This window comes from Prionailurus bengalensis, chromosome E1 (assembly GCF_016509475.1).
Source record: "Prionailurus bengalensis isolate Pbe53 chromosome E1, Fcat_Pben_1.1_paternal_pri, whole genome shotgun sequence".
Lineage (NCBI taxonomy): Eukaryota > Metazoa > Chordata > Mammalia > Carnivora > Felidae > Prionailurus > Prionailurus bengalensis.
This window is the reverse complement of record NC_057347.1, coordinates 42,653,487-42,669,344: the sequence shown is the minus strand read 5'-3', so window position 1 is coordinate 42,669,344 and position 15,858 is coordinate 42,653,487. Positions and strand designations below refer to the sequence as shown.

The 15,858-nt window shown below is 56.6% G+C and overlaps 1 protein-coding gene across 2 annotated transcripts; it reads left to right on the top strand.

Annotated features, from left to right (window-relative positions):
- The first annotated feature begins 6,255 nt into the window (after positions 1-6,255).
- Positions 6,256-15,731, top strand: LOC122485699 (glial fibrillary acidic protein). Of its 2 annotated transcripts, XM_043584746.1 has the most exons (10): positions 6,256-6,732; positions 7,711-7,771; positions 7,965-8,060; positions 8,753-8,914; positions 10,102-10,227; positions 10,466-10,686; positions 11,260-11,303; positions 11,656-11,775; positions 13,424-13,509; positions 14,152-15,731. In XM_043584746.1, the coding sequence occupies exons 1-10, from the start codon at positions 6,272-6,274 to the stop codon at positions 14,191-14,193; spliced, it is 1,419 nt and encodes a 472-aa protein (XP_043440681.1). In that variant the 5' UTR covers positions 6,256-6,271; the 3' UTR covers positions 14,194-15,731. The 2 variants fall into 2 exon arrangements, with proteins under 2 accessions (XP_043440681.1, XP_043440682.1); XM_043584747.1 differs by lacking the exon at positions 11,656-11,775 and having other exon boundaries at positions 6,257-6,732.
- Positions 15,732-15,858: the final 127 nt, after the last annotated feature.

Sequence of the window (15,858 nt, the reverse complement as noted above, 5' to 3'; positions counted from 1 at the left end):
AGACCTGGCTGAGTGCTGTTGGATTCAAATGGAATAACTTGCGCATTTCCTGGGGCCCTCACATATATTATCTCATTTGATGGTCACCATCACCCTTGCAAGCACCGGGGCAGCAGGCACAGGACAAGGCGGCTGGTAACGAGGGCCAGAAGGGCAAGCCTCACACAACAGGGTCCATCGCACGAGGCAGAATTTGCCTAGGCTGGGGGCAGCCCGCAAGTGGAAGAGGTCACTCTTGACAAGGATGTTCTGCAACCTGCCATTCGCTCAGCAAACATTTGTGGCTCCATGGTGCAAGATATGCTCTCGGGTGACCCATTAAATGTACAAAGACTCTGCCAATGGAGTTAAGCACGTGTGGCTCCTGCCCTCAATCACAGGAGGTCGGGCTGGGAGTGCTCGCTGCACGGTGTCCCGCTGGCCAGGAGGCACCCTGGCTGGTCCCAGCTTTGCAGGGAGCTGGCCGGGGCTGAGGGGGCAGCGAGCTGACAGCCAGCTCCCAGCTGACCTCCGTGGGCGGCGATGAGGCTCTGAGATTGGATTGTTCTTACATAAAGAGAGTCATCCTGGAGACACGGCAATCAATGGCCCCCCCATCCACTGCAGGCCCAGCCTGATCTAAGGCCCCTCTTCCTGCTTCACCTGGCCTCTCTCACCTTGGGGTTCTGGGCAGAGCCCCTCACTCCACTTCTGGGAGTTTAGAATACGCTTTCCCAGGCCCTCTGCACCCATCTCCTTGCCCACCCGAGGCCCCGAAGCTGGTGTCTGGACCCCACACTGGGGTACCAAGTCCTGTCCGATTCAGAGAACCAGGCTCAGTGCCAGGAGCTGCAGACACAGAACAAGACATTGTCCCTTCACGCAGGGAGTCGGGATGGTGCCTGTCCCTTTCACCCGAGTGTAAGCCCAAACCTCCTTCAGTGTTGGGACCTGTCAACAGGAGGGACCCCGCTTTTCCCCCTGGGTCCTCCCACCCCCAGCCATCAGCTCGGCCCCCACAGGGGACTTTGTCACCAGAGGGGGTGGGGCATGCTGCTAACTTAGCAGTCCTCCATCTCAGGCCCCTGCTCATCTGTCTCCCAGTTTTCCCAGGAATGTCCCTCTCTGTCTCTTAGCTAAGCTTGGGGGATCCTGGTTCCCAGACAGAATCTAGTTCATGGTTGTCTTCCCCTCCTCCATGGTTCTTTTGTGAAGAGGGACCTCGGAGAGCTTGGGATGGAGGTTGTAGGGGGAGGAAGCGACCAGAGTCCCCCCCCCCAAGGGTCTGGAGACCATGGCTGTATTTTCTAGCTCTCCTTAAGTGTTCCCTTCAACTCGCCTACAGCCTTTCCACCCCTGTTCCCTGGCGCATCCTGTCCATTTGGAGGACCACTGGATTGGAAATAACAGGCTGCCTGCCAGCCCTCTCCTCCCACCAGGGACACATCTGGCCCCTGCCTCTCACCCTCCCAGAGGGACTCAGTCAGGCAGGGAGACAGAGGGGAGCAGGGAGCAGAACAGATCGGGGAAAGCAATTAAAAAGCAGGTCTCAGGGTTACAGGCTGGAAAGTGGGGGGCAGGCTGAAGCGCCCGGGAGGGTGGGGAGAGGCGGGGAGAGAAAGGGTCCAAGTTTATTAACCCCAGGGCCGCAGCCTGGCCCCTGGGTCTGTGAAGGTGAGTGAGCTGATGCCTCCAACCACGAGCTGACAGCGGCCAGGAAAGAGGAAGGGGAAGGAGTCTGGGGGTTCATCCAGGAGCTGGGCCACTTCCCAGCCACAGGAGTTGGGCACTTCTCACCAGCAGAGCTGGCTTGGCACAGGCTGACAGATGACAGGAGAAGGAACCAGCCAGGGCCTGAGGTAGCCATTCTCCGGCTAAAAGGGGAGACAGTCCCTGCCCTCAAGGAGCTCCTGTCTGACGGTGAACCATGAGCACTTGCATCAGGGAGCTCCCATCCAAGAAGAGAGGGTGTCCTGAGGGACCATACTGTTAGGGAGACTCCATTCTGATGGAAAGATATAGGTCCTAACATCAGGAAGCCCCGATCCATGGGGCCCCTCTCCTTGGGAAGCCTCAGGCTGAGGTGCAGGAGAGACCCACTCCGATGGGACATGTTGACACACTAAGATCTTCTCACAGTCGAGCGGGCGACTCTTGATCTGCGGGTCATGAGTTCAAGCCCCACGTTGGGTGTGGAGCCTACTTGAGAAAGATAAAATAAAATATAAAAACACCAGAGCTTCTCAAGCCAATGGAGTTGTGGGTCTCAAGTCTACGGCTAGGGAAGGGCAGGGATGGAGGGACAGAGCCCCTGGGGGAGTCAGGGAGGTGGGAAAGCAAGCTGGGAACTGCTACTCTGGGGTAGTCAGAGGTAACTCACACCTGTCACCTGGCAGACCCAAAGCCACACACAACTCGTGGTCTGGGGGCAAATGGTGTTGCCTCCTATGCTCTCTTCACTGGCTGGTGCCCCCTGTGTCCTCTCCATACTCCCAGGTAACTGTCCTGGGGAGGTACCTATACACTGTCCCTTCCCCACCCCCAGTGGAGCTAACAAGACATGCCAGCGCCCCCTGGAGGACCCAGCTCTGGCCCCTCTAGGCCCGCCCCATTGCTAACGTGTAAATAGGTAAAGCACCGGGGACGTGTTATTAAATGGAGTCTATGGTTTGTAGAGCAACTGCTGTGTCCGGCTTTCACTGACTTTATCCTCACAGCCACCTTGGAAGTAAGTGCGGCGAGTCCCCATTTTACAGGTGTGGAAATGGAGACTCGGAGAAAGTTCGTGAAGTCATCCAAGATCACATAGCCATTGAATGCCCATGGCCTTGCTCTCCTCTAGAGGGCACTGTCATAGCAGTTAGAAGCAACTCAAGAGAATAAATGGAGTGATCCCTCTGGGTGATACAAATGTGGGTGTTAGAAACTCTACCTACAGCTGTGAGACCCATGTTCTCCCCTCTGCGGCGCCCTGCTGGTTCTTGAACCTGGGCAGCTGCGCAGTGCCATCTAGTGGCCACCAGGGCCTGGTTCCCTTCCTTGGGGTCGGGGCCCACATGGGATGGATGGACTCAGTAGTGGCCAAGGAGTCCACCAGAGAGACCCAAGTTCTCTTCATCCCACCCACGCTTGCTGACTGCCATGCTGTGCCAGGCACTGAGAACTGGGCAGGGGCACAAGGAGAGCCAGTGGGCAGCAGTCTAGTGGCTTGAATTAGAAGCTGGCAAATTTAGAAAATGCTAGGCATCTGGTGTGTGGGTTGAGGCCAGGTGTGCTATTGATCTGTCCCAGGAGGCACTTGGGCCCTGTAAGCAGGAGGGCATCCTGGCAGATTCTGACACAGGGGAGGGGCATAGGGGGTGGGAGACCATCTTGTCCCCACCTTGGCTTGAAGTGGGGGCACATCTTGGCTGAAGGCCCTGCAGAGGGACATCCAGGCATCCTCTCTCCAAGGCCTGCAGCTTTCTGCTGTCTATCCAGAAATCAGTCTAGGGATTGGCTTGAGGTTTCGGATGGTGAGGCCCTTAGATTAGGGAGGCAGGAGAGGAGGGGCCGCAGAGATGGGGCCTCAGCCAGGCCAGGAGGATGGGAGTAGTGGGGGATGCTGGGAGCTGCATGTGTTTGAAGCAACTGGGCGGCATAGTGGGATCTAGAACAGAGAGAGGGAGAGAGAGAGGCGGGGCGGGGGACGAGTGTGTGTCTAACAATAAAGCTTGGGCAAATGAATGCATACAGTGGAGAGCCATGCAGCTGTTAAGATGATGATGTAGATAAATATTTATTGATATGGAAAGATGTTCACAACATATTGCTGAGTGAAAAAAAAAACAAATTACAAAATAATTTGTACGGCATGAGCCCACTTGTAAAAAAAAAAAAAGAATTTATAGATGTGGGGGGAAATCTGGTAGTGTTTATTATCTCCAGGTGGCAAAATCATGGCTAATTGAACCTTTTCGTTTTGCTTATCTGTGTTTTCTGATTTTTCCACGATGAATGTGTGATATAAAATAATGAAAGTTTGGCAAATGACCACAACCAGCCTGGTTCTTGTGTGGACATCTTCGGATGGTTAAGGGCTGGGCGTGGGGGATGGGTCTAGGGTCAGATGGAGGTTGAAGATGGAGTGAGAAGCCTGGGTGACACAGGTCCAGGGCAGGTGGCCGAAGCGGGTGGCCGAAGCAGGTGAAGAGGCCCTCCCTCTGCTGCTGCCCAAGTGCTGTGTCACACACACACACAGGTGCGATTCAGTGAGCCTCACTGCCAAGCCCTTCCTGCTCTTGTGACATATTTTCCCTCCAAGATGGCTCTGCACTCCCTTCAACTAGATTTTACTGGAATGGAGAGAGAAGTCCGCACACTGTGACTTGCCAGGCAAGCTGGAAGGACAGCCGCTCCCAGACACAGAGAGTAGTGGGGACGAGGGTTTGCCCTCAGTCTTGTTCTTCTTGTAATGTCCCCTGACCTTTCCCAGCTCCCCAATCCTCAGCAGGATCAAAAGTCATGGGGTGTCCCCTCCTCAAGATTTCCCTCCCCATGTTACTGCTCAGGTCCAGGATCAGGTGTGGCTAAAGACTTAGGGACCCTCGCCTCCCCTCTCTGTGCTGGGACTCACAGGGGAAACCTCGGCAAGCAGCCCATAACATGCCCGAATGGAAAGCATCTACCCAGTGTGGGGTAAGAGGCATTGCCCGGACTGGAGCTCAGGGGTGTGAGCAGGCTCTGGGAGCTGGCGAGGGGGCAGGCAGCCAGGCCTTGTCTACAGAGCTGGAGACCTGGCAGAGCTGGACTGGCCGCCCCCTGCCACCCCAGGGCCTTCTCCTTGTGCCCACTGAATGACTCACCTTGGCACAGACACAATAGTCAGGGGTGGGCACAGAGCCTGCTCCCCACTGCACCCCAGCCCCCTCAGATGCTTCCGAGAAGCTCTTTGAGCTGGGGGCTTGGGCTGTACTCTGCCTAACAGCCTGGCATCTTGGGATAAAGACAACACAGCCCCCCAGGGGCTGCCCTCTCTGAGTGGCGCCCTGACCAGTGGTGGAAAACAAGGCTCTATTCAGCAAGTGCCCAGGAGAAGGGATCAGAGGCCCAGGCATGGGCATGGGCAGCAGGGGGGTGCGGAGAGGAAGGCTGCCCACTTCCCAGAAGTCCAAGGACACAGATGAGTGAGGGGCCTGGGTGAGGCTCTGGCCCTGAGGGATCAGAACAGAAGCGGGGGGTGGATCTGAAGCGTCAGGCTATAGGGCGCAGGCCCTGGGCTACCTAGTATGGGCCCAGCGGCTCCTGGGTTCCCAAGCTGACCCATCCCCAGAGACCTTTCCCATCCTTTCAGCCAGATGCGTGGGAACTCGAAGGAGATAAATCTCCAATGTGAAAGTGAGGTGAGGGGTGGCCAGAGAAACAGGGTGATGTAGGAACAAAGACAGGAGCCGGGACAGCCAGCTCATCCATAACTGCTTTGTGCAGCTGTCAAGGCCGGCTCCGGGCAGGGGTGCAGAGAGGCTGAGCAAGGGGGACAGGAGTCCGGTGGGACTGAGGCAGGAGCTTAAGTGTGGCCCAGGGAGAAGGCCAGGGAATGCAGCCTCTGCCTCTCTTGCCCCCTCGGGGCTTCCACGTTCCCTCCATCACCCCTCCCCCCCCGCTACTGCTAGACAGGGACTTTCACTGACCTTCTAGACAAAGGGCTGGTGTCCAACTCCAGCCCACAGCCCCAGACTTTCAGAGAAAGGGGAGAAAGCAGGAACGTGGGAAGCCTGTGTTCCGAGGGGAGGAGTCCAACAGTCTGCTAGGAATGGGCCTAGGCAGGAAACTGTAACTGGAGGCTGCTTCTGGAGGCTGTGGAGGAACTGGGTTTGTTCTTTGCCAAAGTCCCAGCACTTAGTGGCCGCTTGAAGCAGGAGTGTTGAGTAGGGAAGGCCTGGGTTATGGGATCTCAGAAGTGGAAAGCAGGTCAGAGGTCATCTGGTCCAGCTCTTTCTTGGCCCACTTTCCCAGAGAAAGAGCCTCCTCACCCAGTGGTCAGGGCCCCCAGACCCAGCATCCGGCCCCAGGCACTGCCCACTAGTACCTCTGTCTGTGGCCGGGCTGGGGCTGGCGTGCCCAGGAGGCCCTGCCTCTGGGCACAGTGACCTCGGTGGGGTGAGAAGAGCTCTCCCCATGGCCGAGCTGTCGCCCAGCCCCTCCCCCTCAGGCTATGCCAGGGGGCGTTGCCAGGGGCAGCTTGGGCGGTGCCAGGCCGGCCCACGCCTCCATAAAGCCGTCACTTCCCAGGAGCGGACAGAGCTGGGCCAGCATGGAGAGGAGACGGGTCACCTCAGCCGTTCGCCGCTCCTATGTCTCCTCCTCGGAGATGGTGGGGGGAGGCCTGGCCTCCGGCCGCCGTCTGGGGCCGGGCACCCGCCTCTCCCTGGCTCGGATGCCGCTTCCGCTCCCGGCCCGGGTGGACTTCTCCCTGGCCGGGGCCCTCAACACCGGCTTCAAGGAGACCCGGGCCAGTGAGCGGGCAGAGATGATGGAGCTCAATGACCGCTTCGCCAGCTACATTGAGAAGGTGCGCTTCCTGGAGCAGCAGAACAAGGCGCTGGCTGCGGAGCTGAACCAGCTGCGGGCCAAGGAGCCCACCAAGCTGGCCGACGTCTACCAGGCTGAGCTGCGGGAGCTAAGGTTTCGGCTCGACCAACTCACCGCCAACAGCGCCCGGCTCGAGGTCGAGAGAGACAATCTGGCGCAGGACCTGGGCACCCTGAGGCAGAAGTGAGGAGCGGGTCCAGGGAGAGGGACCACATGAACAGGGAAGATGCCCCCCCACCAGCTCCAGCAGGAGTGACTACGGGCCAGCCGGGTCTCGGGCAGGGGGCTCTGCCTCCATGCTCCTCGGCCCCTCTGTTGCCCCACCTCTGGGAGGCGAGGGCTGTCCTCGCTCCCCAAGATGACCGGAGGGCCCTGGGAGGGGGCCTAGAGTCTCAGGGACCTGATTCCCAAAGACCTCTTTGCACCTCCCCACTGGGTGGGGAAAGACCCACCCAAAGACCCCTTTGCACCTACCTCCCCACTGGGGCAAGCTCCGTGGGAAGAGTCAGGGACCCCACGGGCAGGGTCTCTGCACTTCATTCACGGCACGGCCTGGTGGCCTTGTGGAGCCCAGGTCCGTACAGAGGAGGAACGGGAAGAGAAGACTGGTGCGCCCTAGGGGGACTGGGCTCTGGGGGAAAGGAGGTGAGGGAGAGAGCAGGCAGGCCTGGCTTCAGAACACAGGTGATGCTGCCTGTCACCTGCTTATGACCCTGGTCAGGCCACTTCAGCTTGCAGAGCTGTGAAGCAGAGATTCTAATAAAACTCATTTCCAAAAGTCAGAGGAAACCCCAGGGACACGGTGTTTTGCTGAGCTGGCAGGGCATGCGTGTGTGCCCTCAAGTGCAGGAGGATGAGTGTGTTTGTGCATGCGGCAGTGAGTGTGCGCCGGCAGAGGGGCCTGTGTGAGCAGGAGCAGGTGCACCAACCTCGATAAGGCACCTCAGTAATGAGTTAAAGCAAAGGCCCTTGTCTGCTCACCCTCCTGGTCAAGGCTCTGTCTAGGACCCTCTGTCCCTCACTTCTCTTGCCATTCCACTGGTCCTGGGGGTGGGGGGAGGGGGTAGAGGGTCTCTCTGGCAGCCACCTCCAGGGAGACTGGGGCAGGGGTCCAAGATCCTCAGAAGAGCCTGGACCCAGGAATGTGTCCCCTTACCCCAGGCTCCAGGATGAAACCAACCTGAGGCTGGAGGCCGAAAACAACCTGGCCACCTATCGACAGGTCAGGGGGGTGGGAGGGGCAAGGGAGGGGGGTAAGGGGTTGAGGGCAGCTCACCCAAGCACAGCCCCCAAGCCCAGCCCTCCAGAGCAATGTGCTGCTCTCCCCAGCCACAGAAGGTGGGATCAGACAAGGCTAGGGAGTGGGGAAGAGGAGTCTGGGGTCCCAGCAGCCTTTTGCACCCTCCCTACTCCAGGAGGCAGATGAAGCCACCCTAGCCCGTCTGGATCTGGAGAGGAAGATTGAATCTCTGGAGGAGGAAATCCGGTTTTTGAGGAAGATCCATGAGGAGGTAAGGCCAACACAGAGGTTGAAGCCGACGGAGACAGAGAGGGTGAGATTGAGAAATACACAAAGACAGAACAAAAGTGAGAGAGAAAGAGAGACAGAGAGACAGAGAGGCTGAGGGAGACAGAGACAAGAGAGCATCCTCAGCCCCTGGTAAGATTCTCACACACTCACCCCACTTGCTGAGAATTATAACAGGCCTTGTCTCTCTCATTTTTTATTTCACTACAGCCCCGTGAGGTAGGAACCCTTCCAGTACTATTTCCTTCTCACAGAGGAGGAGACCGAAGCCCAGAGAGGTTAAAGAACTTGCTGAGGTCACACAGTCAGTCTCTCTGACATCACCCCCACTGCCACCTGTCTCCATTTAAGTGAAAGCTATTCATTTTTAAAAGACACCACTGAGCTCTGACTTCAGATTATGGATTCGGAATCCACGACTCCATGGAACCCGGAAACCCACAGGCCCACTTGCAGTGCTCCTGCCTGGCCAAACCTGGGAGGATCATGAGGCCCCCAAATGACCCTCTGCCTCACCTAGCCCGTTCCATGCCACTGCCTCTAACTAGGACTGTCCCATTTCCCTTAGCCAATGTCAGGGTCCACGGGGCAGGCAGACAAGGGCATAGCATTGTGGGGAAACCCCAGCTGCGGCCTGGGCCCAAGCCCTGGCATCCCTCCTCTCATCCTGGCCAGGAGGTGCAGGAACTTCAGGAGCAGCTGGCCCGGCAGCAGATCCACGTGGAGATGGACGTGGCCAAGCCGGACCTCACGGCAGCCCTGAGAGAGATCCGCACGCAGTACGAGGCAATGGCGGCCAGCAACATGCATGAGGCAGAGGAGTGGTATCGGTCCAAGGTAGCCCTGACTGTGGGCCAGCCTGCCTCCTCCAGGCAGCCCTCCTGGCTCCATACAAAAGAATGGGGGAATGGGGTGGAGAAGGCTGGGAGAGGATCCTCTTCGGGTGATTGACCTTCACCAGAGACGTGAGGTGGCTTCCCCAGGGCCACACAGATGTCATAACTTCCAATAAGTACTTATCATGACTGTTAATTATCATTATTACTGTTCCTGCTACTATTATTGCTAGCCAACATTGTTGTTTGCCAGGCCCTGTGCTTTGCAGGCATTATCTTACTCACTATGAAGAAGGTACTATTCTTTGACAGATGAGAGAATTGGAGTCCAGAGAGGTTAACTAATTTGCTCAAAATCACACGGTTGCTAAATGGTAGAACTGGGTGTCTAACCCTACCCATTGCCCTTGGGAGCCTTCATTCTTGATGCCTCTGCTGTGTCCTGGGTTACTGAGCATCCACTGCCTGTCAGCACTGCCCAGGACACAGAGACATGTTCGACCAGGGAGATGTGATGTGCACCCAAATATGGTGTCCAGAGAGAACACTGCTGGGCAGAGTTTATATGTGGGTGGGCGGATATTGTCGAAGGGAGGGCATTTGGGCTCGGCAAGACTGGCAGCCTAAGGACCTGAAGAGAAGAGGGAAGGGGCATTCTGAGTGCAAGAAAGCATGGAGGGGCAGTGGCCCGGGGATGCTATCCCAGGGTCCAAGCTGAGGAGTATCAGTGACAGAAGCCAGTGATGGTTCTGGGCAGGTCAAGGCCTGATGGAGCCATGAGAGCTTCACTCCAAGTTGAGGGGAGAGAGGGCTATTAGAACCCGGGGTTCTGCTCACCAGAACCCCCTGTCCACAGCAGAGGAGGACAGGGTTCAGGCTCCTGGATACAGCTGCCAACCCAGGAGATTCTGGATTCTGTGGCAAATACCATCTGTTCAGTCGTCCCCTGCCCAAGCACTGTGCTCAGTGAGGGAGACCTACAGGGCGTTGTGTGCCCTCCCTCCCTGGGTCTCCGTCTATGGGAATAATCCCACCCAGAGCCAAAGTCCTGGGGGAGACCTGGACACCAAGCCTGGGGTCCTGCCCATCCCCCTGATTTCCCAGAGACCATGCCTTCCCACCCGCCCAGCCGTGTGCCCCAGTCATGCAGCCCAGCCGCGCCCCCACTTAGGATCCTCTCCCCACTAGTTTGCAGACCTGACCGACGCCGCAGCCCGCAACGCTGAGCTGCTCCGCCAGGCCAAGCACGAGGCCAACGACTACCGGCGCCAGCTACAGGCCTTGACCTGCGACCTGGAGTCCTTGCGCGGCACAGTGAGCGCAGGGCCTCAGCGGGTGTGGGCAAGCCGGAGGGGGGGGACCTGCAACCCTTGCAGCCTTGCAGCCTGGAGAGAAGGGCCAGGGGCAGGCACCAGGACTGAGGGCTGGGGCTCTGAAAAGTTACTTGGCGGGGGGGGGGGGGGGTGCGGGCAGAGGCAGGGCAGGGGTCCTGGTTGGGATGGGTGGGGGTGGTGTGACTCTACCCCGAGGCACCAGCCCGCTCCACCCACAGAACGAGTCCTTGGAGAGGCAGATGCGGGAGCAGGATGAGCGCCACGCGCGGGAGGCGGCGAGTTACCAGGAGGCACTGACCCGGCTGGAGGAGGAGGGGCAGAGCCTCAAAGACGAGATGGCACGGCATCTGCAGGAGTACCAGGACCTGCTGAACGTCAAGCTGGCCCTGGACATCGAGATCGCCACCTACAGGAAGCTGCTGGAGGGCGAGGAGAACCGGTGAGCCCTAGGGAGTCAATCCTCCCTGCTGCCCCTCCCTGGTCTCTCCTTGCTCCTTTCAGGGACTGCCTTATACAGCCTGCGTCCAGGCCCCTCCTATCCCCGTACCCAGCACAGTGCTGGCCTAACACACAGTTATATTCCATAAATGTTTGGTGAATGAATGAATGGATTCAATTCAATACATGAGATCCCAGGGCAAGGACTTGGGTCACCCCCCAAACTAAAAGGCTCACTCCCCACCCCCCCCAATGAAGACTGAACTTCTTTTCCCTCGACTGACCTCTTTTGCCTCCTCGGAACTTTCTTCACCACTTCCTCCTCCCTTCTGCCATCTTCAGGCCTCCATTGTCCTTCCAAAAGACATGTTCCCCTCCCAGACAATACCCCAGCCCCCTGCAGACTCTTGCAGCCCCAGAGAGCATGTTGGCTGCTGGGGAAAACCAGGGGATGGGCTGAGCCTTTCCTGGCAAGGAGAAGGGCCTCAGGCTGTCACGATAACCCTGGACCGGGACCTGACCTGGGGATGACCTTGGGCAGCCCAGTCACTCTTCTCCCTTTGCTGTCTTTCAGCATCACTATTCCCGTGCAGACCTTCTCCAACCTGCAGATCCGAGGTCAGTAGAGCAGGGCCATGTGGGCAGGGTGTTGGATTCCTGCTTCCTGCCCTGTGTGGGCTGCTGATCTGGCGTGGGGCCAAGGACCAGGGCAAAGGGGCCCAGGGGGCCTTCATAATTCACCACAGAGCTTCCAGCCAGAACACAGTACCCCAGGGCATTCCAGGTGGGGCCCACAGCTGCTCCTGTCCTGCTCTGCCCTGTGTCCTGCTCCCTAACCCTGCGCCCCATCCTATAGCAGAACCGGGTGAAGGTCTCAACCTCTGTCCTATCCGCAGATCCCTGAGCAAGCTCTGCCCATCTCAGTGTTTTATGTTTATGTTTTTGTTTTTTTAACTGCTTGTCACTACAGGGGGCAAAAGCACCAAAGAAGGGGAATGTCACAAGGTCACAAGACATCTCAAAAGGCTCACAGTACAAGTTATACCAATACAGGCTCACCAGATTGTAAATGGAGCCCCGCCGGCTCTCGGTTAGCAGCCTGCCTCTCAGACACAGTGCTTTTCTCAGCTTGTCGGGGAACGAGCCTCACCAAGCCCATTTTCCCTGCCCTCTCGGGCTTCCTCCTCCCAGGTTTTTCCCTAAAGGGCCAAGCTTGTGTCATTTTCCCAGCAACCTCAGTGCCCAGCCCAGGACCTGGCACAGAGTAAATGTAGGTTAAACTAGCAGAGCTGGCTGGTGTTCAAAGTGATATGTCCTCTGGTGCTCAGATGAGATGCTCTGGGGCCTCTGAACAAACGCCAGCCTCTGCCTTTCCTCTTCCCCATCACCGGGAGGCCCCTAGGGTCTTGCTGTGCCCAATGGCCAGGTTCTCTGCTTGATTCATCTGTCCCCAAGGCTCCATGGCTCAGCTCAGTGCTGATTCAGCCCAGAGGATCATTTCCCCCTGGACTGCTGCTCTCGTAGTGGATAAAGTTTTATGCTCCCTGCTCTTAATTTTAAATATTAGTGTGACGTGTTACATTTTCCTCTCTGAGGGGGGGAGGAACCTAAATGACTTCTTACTTGTAAGTGGCCCTCAAATGATTCTTGTCTAAAGAAAAAAAAAATCTTCTGCTCCAGAAATTTAGGAACACTAGATAGGTGTATCCCCCAGGGCTTAGTTCAGTATCAGAAGTTTAACCAGGCAGAGTGGGTCATCGAGGTAATATTGCCAGGTGCCAAACAGTAAAGGGTCAGTAGGGCCCAGAGAATTGGCAGAGGGAAGTAGAAGAGGGGAACAGGAACGGGAAAGGGACCCACGAGTATTGAGCACTAATAACATGCTAGTCACTTAACATACATTATTTCAGTTAAAGGACTCCTCATTCCCACCTAGAGAAGTAGACCCCATCATCCCCATTTTGCAGATTAGGAAACTGAGGCTGGAAGAGGTAAATTAACTTGCCCACAGTCTTGTGGCTGAGCTGGGACTTAAGCTCTGGCCTGCCTGATTTCAAAGCTCACGTGCTCCTTCCTTGGCACAGTGCTGGGTGGTCAGAAAGCCAGGTGCCAGGTGACTGCTTGCAGAGGGACTGAAATGCAGCCAGGCCAGGAAAGTGAGCAGAGCACTGGATGGAGCAGCCAGGCCTTGCTTAGCACCATGGGGACTTTGGGGGTCTTCATCCCCTTTGAAAAAGCCTAGGCCCGGGGCACCTGGGTGGCTCAGTCGAGTGTCCGACTCTTGATTTCAGCTCAGGTAATGATCCCAGGGTCATGGGATCAACCTCCGCATTGGGCTCCACACTGAGCGTGGAGCCTGCCTTGCATTTCTCTCTCTCTCTCTCTCTCTCTCTCTCTCTCTCTCTCTCTGTCTCCCTCTCTCTTCCCCTCTGCCCCTCTCCCTGGCTTGTGCTCTCTCCTCCTCTCTCTAAAATAAAAATAATATTTGAGGAGCGCACCTGTTGGGATGAGCACTGGGTGTTGTATGGAAACCAATTTGACAATAAATTTCATATTAAGAAATAATAACATAAAATTTAAAAAATAATAATAATGAAGGATCCTAGGCCCTCTCTGCCTGGTTGGGATAGACTTTCATACTCAATCCTCATGATTGTGGGTTTCATAGAGAAGTTGGGGGTAGGGGAAAATGTCTAGTGACACAAGAGCCCACAGGCCTCTTGTCCCCATGTCTGCAGAAACCAGCCTGGACACCAAGTCCGTGTCAGAAGGCCACCTTAAGAGGAACATTGTGGTAAAGACCGTGGAGATGCGGGATGGAGAGGTAAGGAGGGCAGACCTGAGATTCTGGCCCCATCAGGCTCTGGCTGCCTCCAGGAATTTTCGAAGCCAGGCTTTGGAAAAAAGCCTGAACTGGCACAGAGGAGGTTCTCAATCACTTGGAAAAGCTTCCCAGGGAGGCTCTGGAAGAGGGGAAGGAACCTGGATGTAATTCAGTTCCCTATCCCTTCACTGGCAGTTCTAGGGAGCCTGGGTGCCTAGGCACTGACGGGTCTTCCCCCGTCTCACCCTGACTCAGATGCCCCCAGCACCAGGCCTGGGGGAGAGAAGAAGAAAATTAAAGTTAGCAGTTTTCACTCCCATCTTTCAGTTTCCAGCTTGATAAAAGGAACCCGCCAAAGGAAAGGGAAGAGGGGATTTGGCATAACCGCCTTGCCACCATGCCAGCAACAGTACTGGCTAATCTTACCATACCAGGCCACCATGTGCCAGGCATGGTGCTAAGTGCTTACAGGTGTTACCTCATTTCCTGACAACTGCATGGGAGAATTCTGGTTCCCAGCATAGAAAAGAAAGACCCAGGAAAGCTGGGGACTTGTCTAAGGTCACATAGCCTAGCGGTAGTGGGCCTGATGTCTGTGTGGGCCCCTAACTAATGGGCTGTGCGCTTCTCTGTCCCCTGCAGGTCATTAAGGAGTCCAAGCAGGAGCACAAGGATGTGATGTGAGGCAGGACCCCCAAGGTGGCCCCTACCCCATAGTGTGAGAGGCCTGAGCAGGAGATGGGATTGCTGTCCCCGTCTCTGATAGCTGATTTCCCCAGACCCGAGTTCCCACCCACCCCAGCTGTTCCCCTCATCCCTCGGTCTCTATGCCAGCTCGCTGCCCTAAGCTCTGTCAGTACTAGGCCTGCACCCCCTGCCCCCTGCACCCAGTAACTCCAACTAACAAGGCACTCACCCCAAAGGGTGAGCAGCTTGGGTTAGAACTAGGAGGAAGGAGAGAAGTGGGGGAAGGTAGGGGCCCCAATAAATCACCTGGATTTCCCTACTCCCCGTTGTCACGGCAACTGTTGGCGGAGCCAGAGGTCCCTGAGGGTACCTGGGAAGTGGACCTTTGAGTGTCCACTCAAAAGAGAAAAAGGAGACCCTGGGACAGGAAAGGGAAATCCCCACAGAGGTTTCTTCTTCTAGACTGACCCTGAGCAGTCTGAGAGTGGGTGGGGCCATCCTGCCACCTGGAGTAATCACCGAACAGAATACCTGGCCTGCCCAGATCCCAGAAGGGCCTCCTGGGTGATGATTCAAGTGTCTCAGTCCCACTGAGCTGCCACGTGGGCACCCTGTCGGCATGCCATGGGCATGTGGGAGCTTGATTCTCAGGACTTGGGGGATCTATAGTGTAAGTGGAGAGGGAAGGGGTGCTGAGAAGGAGTGGAGGGGAGCTGCTCGACCTCTAGGTTGGGTACAGAGAGGTCAAGCCCAGGAGTCCTCCCTCCATAATGCTGGAGGGGAGGCAGGTGGAGATGGTGGAGGCCATTGGGATGATGCTAGACATCAGAGATGGGGGTTGTGGATGGCCAGTTACACTTGGCCTCTGGGTTGTGGGAATCAAGGAAGTGACTCATCCTCTTGAAAATGCTGAAATAAGAGAGAGGGGGGCTGCTGGCCCCGGGGGCAGGGCACACCTTGTCCCAGTTCTAAAGGCTCCTTTCTTGCTGCATAATCCCTCCACCCAACCTCTAAGCCAACGCTGCTGCTGCCTCCAGACCCCAGCAAAGGCTGCTGAGCGAAGCCACTGCCACATATCTGACATTCTCCACCCTCCATGACCCACTGTTTTTTTCCTAACCCAAGTGCCTTTTATCAAATACAAAATGTATCCCCATATTGTAGGTAGCACCCTATTTTATAATTTAGAAAATGGGAGGCATGAGCAGAGTAAAGGCTCTGGTTTGTGTTCCTGCAGTCTGGAGGTGGGGCAGTGCAGGGCAGACACTTCCACCCAGAGCACCTGCACCACTCCATGGGAAGATTGGGGTTGGGGTGGGCAGGCACAGGACTCTGTGTCCGGAAACAGGGCTGAGAGGGCCTGCTCCAGGGTCCCCCTCACCCCGCTAAGGCCAGAGAAGCGAGAGTCCCTCCCTTTTTCTAAGACCTGGTGCCCTTTCCCCCTCCCTCCCAGCCACCCACTGTTGCTAACCTTCAACCTTGAGGGCACCATGCAGCCTTTAGTCACTGAAGTAAATAAAGACATTTGCTATGTCCTTCCCGGGAGTGGACTCGGATCTGTTCAGGAGAGGCTGGGGCTGGGGGAGGGGGCAGGAAGTAGCCTTGGACAAGATTCAACTTGCTTCTTATTACTGATCATCTTGAGACCCCAAACCCTATTTG

Excerpts from the sequence above, each read along its gene's own strand:
- LOC122485699 (XM_043584746.1), top strand. The coding sequence starts at position 6,272 with ATGGAGAGGAGACGGGTCACCTCAGCCGTTCGCCGCTCCTATGTCTCC. Across the intron at positions 8,061-8,752 it reads TGAGGAAGATCCATGAGGAG|GAGGTGCAGGAACTTCAGGA; the intron begins GTAAGGCCAACA and ends CATCCTGGCCAG. Across the intron at positions 11,776-13,423 it reads TGGAGCCCCGCCGGCTCTCG|AAACCAGCCTGGACACCAAG; the intron begins GTTAGCAGCCTG and ends CCATGTCTGCAG.